Source organism: Limulus polyphemus, unplaced genomic scaffold (genome assembly GCF_000517525.1).
Source record: "Limulus polyphemus unplaced genomic scaffold, Limulus_polyphemus-2.1.2 Scaffold2818, whole genome shotgun sequence".
Classification (NCBI taxonomy): Eukaryota; Metazoa; Arthropoda; class Merostomata; order Xiphosura; family Limulidae; genus Limulus; species Limulus polyphemus.
In genome coordinates this window covers 124,030-134,137 of record NW_013668428.1, presented here as the reverse complement: position 1 = coordinate 134,137, position 10,108 = coordinate 124,030, and the positions used below count along the sequence as shown (strand labels likewise).

General features: G+C 33.0%; 1 protein-coding gene across 1 annotated transcript in view; it reads right to left on the bottom strand.

Moving 5' to 3' along the window:
* Positions 1-986: 986 nt before the first annotated feature.
* The window catches only part of LOC106467979, a 19,561-nt gene continuing 10,439 nt past the window's right edge, over positions 987-10,108 (bottom strand). Inside the window, exons 4-7 of the mRNA XM_013928371.2 lie at positions 5,739-5,865; positions 2,811-3,101; positions 1,721-1,843; positions 987-1,142 (exon numbers count right to left, since the gene is read on the bottom strand). Coding sequence (XP_013783825.2) covers positions 987-1,142; positions 1,721-1,843; positions 2,811-3,101; positions 5,739-5,865 — 697 coding nt within the window. The remainder of the gene's footprint in view (positions 1,143-1,720; positions 1,844-2,810; positions 3,102-5,738; positions 5,866-10,108) is intronic.

The following is a 10,108-nucleotide window of genomic DNA, read 5'->3' as shown; positions in this document are numbered from 1 at the left end:
ACACATTGATCAGTTATTACCTAATGAGACATAATGCTGTGTAATGAAACTGTGCCAATTGTAAAGTCTTGTAAATACACCATTCTCCCTATGAAACCTGTGGAAACCAGATAGCCAATTTCCTATAATGGGTTTATATGAAAAGGCTTATTATGCTGTTGCTCACCTCAAAATGTCTGACAACTGACTAAAACATTGCTATAATGACTGTATTAAAATCCAGATATTAATAAGACGAAATTATGATGTCGCTTATTTGGCTGCAATGCCAGCAGGCTTGTTCCATGAGATACCAACATGGTCAGGAAAACTTGATTAAGATAGGTGACAGAGATAAATGGATTAATCTTGCATGAATATTTATGAGATCTTGGTGAGATATAAAGTTAAGCGATTCCATGATCTTCAAAGATTTAAGCAAATCAATATAGATTGTACAATTCATGTACCACTTAGCTTCTATTTAATTGTAAACCAATTGAGAATCCATTGAACTCAGCAGTGAACACAATGTAGCTGCAATAATCTATAATAATGGCCACAAAGTCACCTGGTTTTGAAACATATATAAAAGATGGGAATGAAAGGATAACTCAAAAGTGTTCGTTAAAGAAAAGTTGGTACTTTCTGTCAGGAGTTTCCAACTTTTTCAGGCAACTCAAAGAAGATCACACGTGGGGATGGTATAAAGTCAAGATGGGATGGGCTGACATATTCACCAATATTATCTAATGTCAGATCCATCTCAGTCTATACTGCCTGGATTCGAAGGCCAAGTTGGGATAGCAGACCATCTATGCGAAAAAAAAACATAACCCAAAAAATGTATAAAGACGCACTGCCAAGAAGGATGCTTGTGGTAAGGATTGTAACTTTGCAGCATACAGAAAGAAAATTGCAAACAGAATGTGGGTTGAAGGTTCTTAGAACTTTGTACTCAAACTCTGGACTGGGGAAGCTTGGAAAGCTTTGAACAGAACCAAATCCTAATATGATGCATAGAATCCAAAATGTTCAATGTAGAATCCCTGATGGTAAAGTAAATCTGATATTGCATAGAATCCAAAATCGTTAGTGCAAAGCCTCTGGTATTGTTGTAAACCTGATGATGCATAGAATCCAAAATCTACAATATAGAATCCCTGATGGTAAAGTAAATCTGTTATTGCATAGAATCCAAAATCGTTAGTGCAAAGTTCTTGGTGGAGAAGCCAATCGGAGACACATAGTCTGGTTTACAATAAGAAAGGGTATGATAGACACCCAACGTAGAACATGTATCTGCCCCCCAAGAGGTGAAAGAGAAGATGTTCGATACTTTCGTACTCTTAACCCTAGATAAAAAGGTTTACTTGATTGATGTCTGACATTGAATAAGGTGGTACATGTTAATTAGGTGTTTATGGAAATGATATTGGATATCAGAGAGGAAATTTTGCATAGTCAAAATAATAGTTTTATAATTAGATGAAATTTTTGGATAACAATACCTCCATGCCATAAACTGTGAAACTCTTACTACTGCCGAATTTGGTGAAAAAGAACAAGAGGTAAGAAATTGTACAGCATCTCATGATTCGACTGTTATTTCTATAGAATGACAAGAATAGATTATCAGTACCCTCTTTTTGGATAAATTGCTTTCAGTTGAAGGTATTATTGTAAAAAATGCTTTTGTTAATTTTTACTAAACCTTAGTTTTCTCTGTTAGGACCCTTACCTTGTAAGATATGTTGTCTTGAACTAGGCCTATAACCATCCTTAATATCGTGTGGACAACTGCAGATGTACATCCGGTTGTGGCTAGAAATGTATCATCGTCTATAAATGTTTGCCCGTACGTCTAAAAATAAAATCATATAATTTGTTAGATTAATCACATATAAAGTATAGCAATATTAACTGTCTGAATTACATGTTCTTTTTTATGATATGTATTAAGTAAAACTGAAACCAACTTTCTATTTATTATATCATTCAACGTGGCCAGAATTGGACAAAAGCAGATGTTAAAACAAATTAGCTGATTGTATATGAATTTCCAGGAGGAGACGATAAGAGCTAATGGTAAGCAATTCCAAGGAATTGGTTAAATCTGTGAAGTTAATATAGTAACAGTATCGATTAGCTTCGATATGATCTACGGTAACTGACACTGAACACAGAAGTCTAATATGGGATTCTATAAATAATGACAGAGTTGCAACGTCAGAACCCACAAAGTCACCTGATATTGAGCCAACAGTAAATTCTGCTACATAAGATAAGTTAAAGGTGTTTCATAAACAGAACTTGGTCAATTATATTTCAAATTCCTTTCGGTAATGGTAATGTAATGTTTACCGAACTTAATCATATGTTGCAAAATTTTATTTTATTTTTCTATTAAGTAAGACTTCAATATATATATATATATTAGACACGTATTTATTATACAGACTGAGCTGTCTTTTTTTAAGTTCATGAAAAAGTATATCTTTAAGCATAACTATCAGCTTTTTTAATAACTATGGAGGAGCTTAATGTTTTAATATTGACTATCTTTGTTGATATCATGTAGGCAAAGTATTAAGTATTTTAGAAATAATATTTTATAGATATCAGAGAAATTGTACAATTGTAAACATTATCTCAGAGATGGTGCGTTTTCTATTGCAAAACTACAGGGGATGATACTTCTGTGTATTACACTTTCATAATCAACTGCTCAGTTTCTGTGAGTTCTATTTCTGACAATTTCAAATTTTCTTAAAACGTAAAATAAGAAAATAAGTTTAAGCAAAACCTACCGATATTAATATAAACGTTACCTTATAAAAAACGTTCACAAACATTGTTGAATGCAACGAGCTAATAAATGTTATTATCAAGAAATAAAATTCTTTCATCTTCAAAGCTTCTTTTGGTGTAACAGAGGTTTCTCTGGCAAGGGATGTCTGTGTTTCTTCTACTTCCATATTCGTTGAACTTCCTTCTGATGTCACAGAATAGTCTTCTTGAAATACTAACATACAAGCCTTGTATTCAGGATCCGATTCGCTTTTTAGTGATGCAGAAAAGTTTTTAGCTTCTATCTGAACTACACTGGTTTGTCTGTCTATCTGTTTTTTTTAAAACAATATTATCTATTAACTTCAACAAAAACTAATATTTAGTTTTATGTCGTACATAAGTATTCTCTAAAAGTACTGGTGCTTAACTTAATACCCTAGAAATACCGACCGGCATTAAACTTTAATTGTTTGAGAACCACTATTACTTGCAGCTTTGCATAATTCCAAATTTCTAAGGTAAATTTATCTTCTATAAACTATCTTTAATTTCAAACACCAAAGAACAAAAAATTTTATATAATGTCTGCAGTCATATGAAGTTTGACCTATAAGTTTTGCATCTGTTCTAAACTTAACATATTGATGATTAGGTTTTGTATCCGTAACTTTTTTTTGATATATTATTAGAGTTAATGTTTTCATGACAGTTTTCTCTTCTATAAAGATGTTATATTAGTTATTGACGATATATGTTTGTTTTTTGTTAAAGTAAGATAATACCTATCTTTTGCTTTTACCAAAATGGAGATTGGTACCTAGGGGTACAAACCGATCTTGTCCTCATTCACGTCAAAAAAACTAACTTGTTATTCAACAACGTGAACAAATAGGTATCCTCATTCAACATGAGCAACATTACACATCCTCATCCAAATAATATAGACTACAAATTCACTCACAAATTAAAATGAAGTAGGTATATTTGAATAATTTTTTCTTATCTTTGACGTGACTTCTAGCAAGGAAGTGCAAAGGACAGTTTGTTTGTTGTTAAGCCCAAAGCTACACAATGAGCTATCTATGCACTGCCCACTGCGGGTATCGAACCCTGGTTCTTAGCATAATAAACCTTCACACTTACTGCTAAGCCACCGAAAAACTAGTGTGAAACAAAACCCCTTAAAATACTTAAATTTGTGTTATTGGAACTTATATGCTTATTGTTGTATTTTGTCGGTAATTTATTGCTACGACTTTTACTTTTAATATTAATTTCATAGAAAATAATGTACAAAATGCTTTTCAAACGTTTACAGACTTGAAGTTTCTTTAGTAATAAATTTAATTTCATCTTAAAAATGTGATTCTTTGTACTGAATCTCTGTCGTAAGTGAACACTAATTTTTTAGGTGTTTTGTAAGGTAAAGTAAAGATAAAATTAAGGAAACTACATAAACTGCTTAGCTGAGGAAACTACATAAACTGCTTAGCTGTGTGTTATGCAGACGTGCCATACGTTTTCTACCTCCTTAATTGATATGTATAATTTTTAAAATATGTTTGCGTATGGAGTATATTTATCTCCTAATAGAGAAAGTCAGTCGATGAAGCAGCTACTTTTATATCACCCTACTTACACACAGAACTGAATCACTTAACTAGGGTGTCACACGAACTTTCTAGCAGGAAAGATAGCAGTAACATAGCATATCTCGTACCAGACTAGACGATAATGTTTTCTGCAACTCGGGTGACATCTTGAAGACATAAAGCCCTTGTGTTGAAGCAAGAGCAATCGCCAGTTACGTGGGTGACGTCTATGCCCTTAGCGAGCTAGCTTTATTGTTATCCGTATAATGTCATGCTTTTTCATATTATAATCTTAGAGAACAATTCAACTACTTAGCCACTTTCAGCTTAGGCAAAATTCGAGAATAGAAGTCACAACTTTTTTCAACTCTATTAAAACTAAGTCTGGGTAATTATTCAAGCTCCTTATAGAAGTGGGTGAAATGAAGTTTAGGGCAGCATATACAGTGAGAAAGGTGAATGTGTAATTGATAAATACATAAGACGAAAGTAAATCTTGGAATATACATATTGCTTAAAGGGTTTTGCAACGTATGACTTATGGGACAATTGAAGTATTCTGATGTAACACTGGTAGAAAGTTGGGGTGAAAAAAAGTTTACACCCATGTTCACATTTTTTTTACTTACGGAGTGTACGTTGAAAACTTTAACAACTCTTTCCTGGCGCTCATAAGAAACTACCTCCTCTGGGATACAGAGAAGATAAGATTTGGTAAATATTCTCCTAGGGGAGCTTAAGAAGTTTAATAGATAACCTCTATGGAAATTCTCCTCGAATCCTTGAAAGCTAAAAGAAGCTCAGTTATCCTTAGTTTCAGATGTATGAACAAATAAATCCATGTTTTTAACGGTTGGTAAACCATTGAGATATTTTAAACATTTTTACACTGATATTTATATTATATGACTATACAAAACTAATGGAGTTGAGTCTTTGGTTCAGAACCTCTTCAAAATTGAATTAAAGTTTTTGAAGTCATGGTTTTAATAAGAACTGACGAAGCTTCAAAGCCTACTGACCCCACCTATCATAAAGTTCAATAAAGGAAGGTCACATTGACGCCAATTTATGACAGGCACTATAAGCAAATACCAGTTATTGTAGAAATCCAATCAATGTGAACAGGAAACAATAACAAGTATTAATTAGCAAGAAAATACTGAGGGGCCACCTATCTACAGAAATACAAAGTAGTGTTGGTGGTTGGTAAGATTAAAATAGAGACAAACTCACCGTGAAGAGAAATCCATATCAATTAAAACGTCTCAATTTCTCAGCATTATAAAACCCATTTCGAGAAACATCAATAACAACTGTTCAGACTTTAGATATACATTAGCAGTAGATTAACATTTAGCATAGCTTTCTTACCTCCGATATCTCTGAGGGAGGTACTTGGTACAGAAGTAGTCCAATAAGAAGAATACCCCCTTGTACAGCTCCTAGTATCAGAAACAAAGTAGGGACACGATCCAATATTTCAGAGTCGTGGAAATACCTGAAAAACAATGTATATAATACTTAGTTAATCAATTTGTTTAAGTTATAAGCTATAAAATAAAACCAAAAGGGTCACATGTATCGTATGATCAGACAGTTCTATATAAATAAAGTAATTGTATCGTCTCTCTTGTTTATGGTTAGTTAATCATGCATTGTAATGTTTTTCGAGTCTTTCTTATGTGCGCATAAGACAACTAACAAAAATTTTAAAGTTAAAATGTAGTATAATACAAATACAATGTATTACATTTGTTTCGGAAAACAATAAAAAGTGTGAAAGAAAAAGGATAAAAGTTGAAATAGATTTAAACATGTTTATGATTCGTGAAAAGTTAACCCCTCCCCATCAGTGTGGGTAGTGTCTTGAACAGCAATTTTATTAATGAACATTAACGGTACATCATGATTTACAATACGTCTAAAATGGTGCTCAACATCATAACGGCTTCATGAAAATGACAAATGTTATTTAAATGTCACAGAGCTGTCAGATCACTCCCTTGAAACTGAAAATGATGAGTAGTAGAACTGTGGTCAATAGAAATGGCTATTTTCCAATATTATGTTTTAACTGGAAAATATTGTTGTCTTATAGCACATCATGAATAACCTGTAAACTGTCCAGCATGACAGCTGATAATCGTTATCAGGAACGGGAAAAGCATTTAAATTACTGGTGGAGGCTGATAAGGCTACGGTAACAGCATGCCTGTTCCCTCGAATTCCAGAAAAAAAATTCGATGGAGATGGATAATATTGATAAAAGGGGCTAGGATTTACTGAATATCCAAGAGCAATTGATAACATTGAGTAATTCCAGAAGCTTTAAATAGTTAAGCAAGTTTTTATAAATGTTACAGTTAGTGTGCTGTTTAGATTGTATAATATAGAGCAAGTGAGATTACATACAATTCAACAGTAAACACAAAATCTACAGATAGATTCCAGTGAGAAACAACAGAGCTGCAACAAAGGTTAATGGAAATAAAGATAAAAATGCATTTTTAAAGGGAGTAGTAGTTCCAGTTGATGATGCACAGGGTTCAATAACTTCAGTCACTTTTTTATGTGGAACCATAGATAATAGAATTGTATAACTTGAAAAGTTTTTTTTGGTTTACAAAACTTGAAGATAACTTTTATATGCGAAAACATCTGTTAGTTGAGTTCTTGCACAGATCTTAAAATACTGTCTGCCCACGTTGAAAATAACTAAAAGAAGGTGGAGAAAGATGAGAGAAGAATCATTGTATATTATAATTGATGCAATCCAGTTTAACTTATATACTGCCACACAAGTTAGAGCAAATTTAAGTTCCAGAGTAAACAAGCGTTATAGTCATAGTTATAGTCAAAGAAAAACATGAAGTTCTTTTGTCTCGTGTTTTGATGACCCAAGAAAACAAGAAAAAGAGGTGGATGAGCTGGAGTGAAAGGATGAAAATACGATGAAAACGTATCATAGTTTTAGGAATAATTGTGCAATAACATTAGTTACTGCTTTCAAGTAATCATTAACAGATGACAGGATAATGATGGCAGGATCAAACCACAAGAATGTGTGATAAAGGACCAATTGTCCTTCTCAAGTTTACACTGTAGCCACACGTCAAGTTTCATCTAACATAGTCAACCTTCCTAATAGTGATGGGAAAATGATCACAACTGCCTCCTGAATCATTGTTCGTCATCCAGATAAAAAAGAAAAGTTAGAGAATGAAGAAGTGGACCGATCAATAACAGAAAATATATGATTCATGGTATGGAAATAGGTATATTCGCCTCCATTCAAGTTGTGATCCAGCAAAAATAGTTTTCATGGATTGATCCCTTTCAGTAATATCTCCATCACCTCAGAATGGATTTTATCCATTTAATTCTCTTAAGGTGAGTGTAATATATTTAATAAGATCAGCAAGGTCTGCTTAAGCTATTTCTTCTTGTTGTTTAAAAAGAACATGATGTGAGGTTACAGCCAATGAAATTACAGATGATAATGTTCTCCAAAGGTGTTATAAATTGTATGTTAATGAAGAGAATATGCTATTCAGCCAGCAATAATACTCCTCTATGACCCCGTCTCTCTTATTAATGATATATGGTGATTGAATAAGCACATTCAAGAAATTTCTCTCCTAAAGACATGCACACTGGATGTTAAGAATTGACCAAGACCTTATGGTCTTTTATATTAGTGTGTAGACACCAACAATGCATTTGTATAACTATGAGTATTTTTCGTCAAGGACTTTAAATATATATATGTGGGGGGAGCCTTTCTAGTTTAGGTTTATGAACATTACTGGTTGAACCATCCATTAAACAACCTGTTTTTGTTTTTGTTTATAATGAATACTATTGAATGGCAAGTCTTCTGTGAGGAGATGCACAGGATGTTAACAATTTATAAAAGCCCTTATGTTATCTAAATTAGCACGAGAACTTCAACAGGTCCATTGTATCATTGTTGCTACTTTTATCTTGAATCATGGGTAACCCAATAAATGGACACCTTAGATGGTTTATCTTTTTTGATTTGTTATTTATATGTTAGTTAATCTCCCTGGCCTCTGAAAAGTATAGGCAACATAAGACAGTCTTACATTTTGAAGATGAATAGTTTATACCCAATTGCTCTGAAGCCTCGGACATAGGCCGAGAAAAAGTATTAGCTGTTGATTTCTCCTTTTGATAGCCTACAGAGACATTAGAACTTGAATTTAAAAGGACAAAGACTTTGATGATGGCATAGAAATATCAGTATTTACCCATCTGAAGAAGTAGAATAGATTAATGAGGTGTGACTTTTATTTTAGGTTATTACCAACTTCTGAGTCTGAGGATATGATCCTGAGATAATAAACCTCTTTTTCTTTCTTTCATTTAGAGAATGATTGAGAATATGAAGGAAATTTGAACCATCAGTTTACAAACCAAGGCACAAAAGTAGATATACAATTGTCATAGTCTTTACTGCCACACTAATCACAAGCAAAGCAACCATGACAAGATGCCTTGAAATAATTTAGAAAAACAGTTGCAAAATTAAAGGGAATTGGAAATATGTGGCCAAGTACTAAAATTTAGATAACCTGCATTCATATCAGCATGGAGTTTGCGAGTAGAAAAGTTGAAAACAGGAAGTTTGGTTTATTTATATATCTCAATTTTATGGAATAAATATCCATCAAATAGCTTTCGTGGTTGACTTTAAATAGTATGTCTAGTTATACTTCATAGAGAAAAACACAATTTTGCTTAATTCTGATAAGATCTGAAACAGCAATCACCCTTTTGAGAAGTTCAAGATGTGATGAAAGATGTTGTAATTGTGATACTCCCAAGAACCTTGATATTAAAATAAGCTCACTGTCTGTAGGCTTTAATGTTTCTGTAAGTATAACTTTCATTTAATTTTACAATTGCCTGTGAAGAAATGTCGAATCCTTGTAAGCCCTTCTGGTATCCATTGTTCTCACCCACTGCAGACGACTCTTACAAAAAGGTCAACACATTAAAGTCAGATCAGCAGTACCAGGGTTTCGAGGGAACCATATTACCAATACCAGACCCACTGATGACGTAAAAGGAGTAAATTCCATAAGCAAACCTTTTGTAGGGTGTCTCCACTTAGAGGAATCCGCCATAAAGAACCATTATTTCTATTCATTAAAAGTTTATTGTCAATGTCGGATTTATTAATATAACGATGTTTAAATATTAATGTGTCTAAAGTTGGCTTTAATAATATATTGATTGTTGAATTTATTTATTGCATACATGACTAGTTTTAATAAGACATTGATGGTTGGATTTATTAATGAATGGTTGGCTTTAACAATATATAGATGGTTGTATTTAAAAGTTTATGCATGATTAATTAGTATATTCATGGTTGAATAGAATGTCCTAGTTTCGTTGTTGTGAATTTTCTCTAGGTCTAGAATATGTACCAAAGAAATAGATATAAAAAAAGAAAAAGTATTTGGGAAAATAAGATAACATAAGCAGGGAAAGCAAATAGTGAGATTTACTAAATAAAATTTTACAAATGATGTTTTCGAAAATATTATTTTCAACTAGTTTGTTTGTTTGTTTTGAAATTAAGCACAAAGCTACACAATGGGTTATCTGTGTTACTACCCACCACGGGTATACGAAACCCGGAAACCGACATATCGTCGTGTAGACGACGGGGGGTGGGGGGGGGGCGGTAGAGTAACGTCGACCGAACGGAC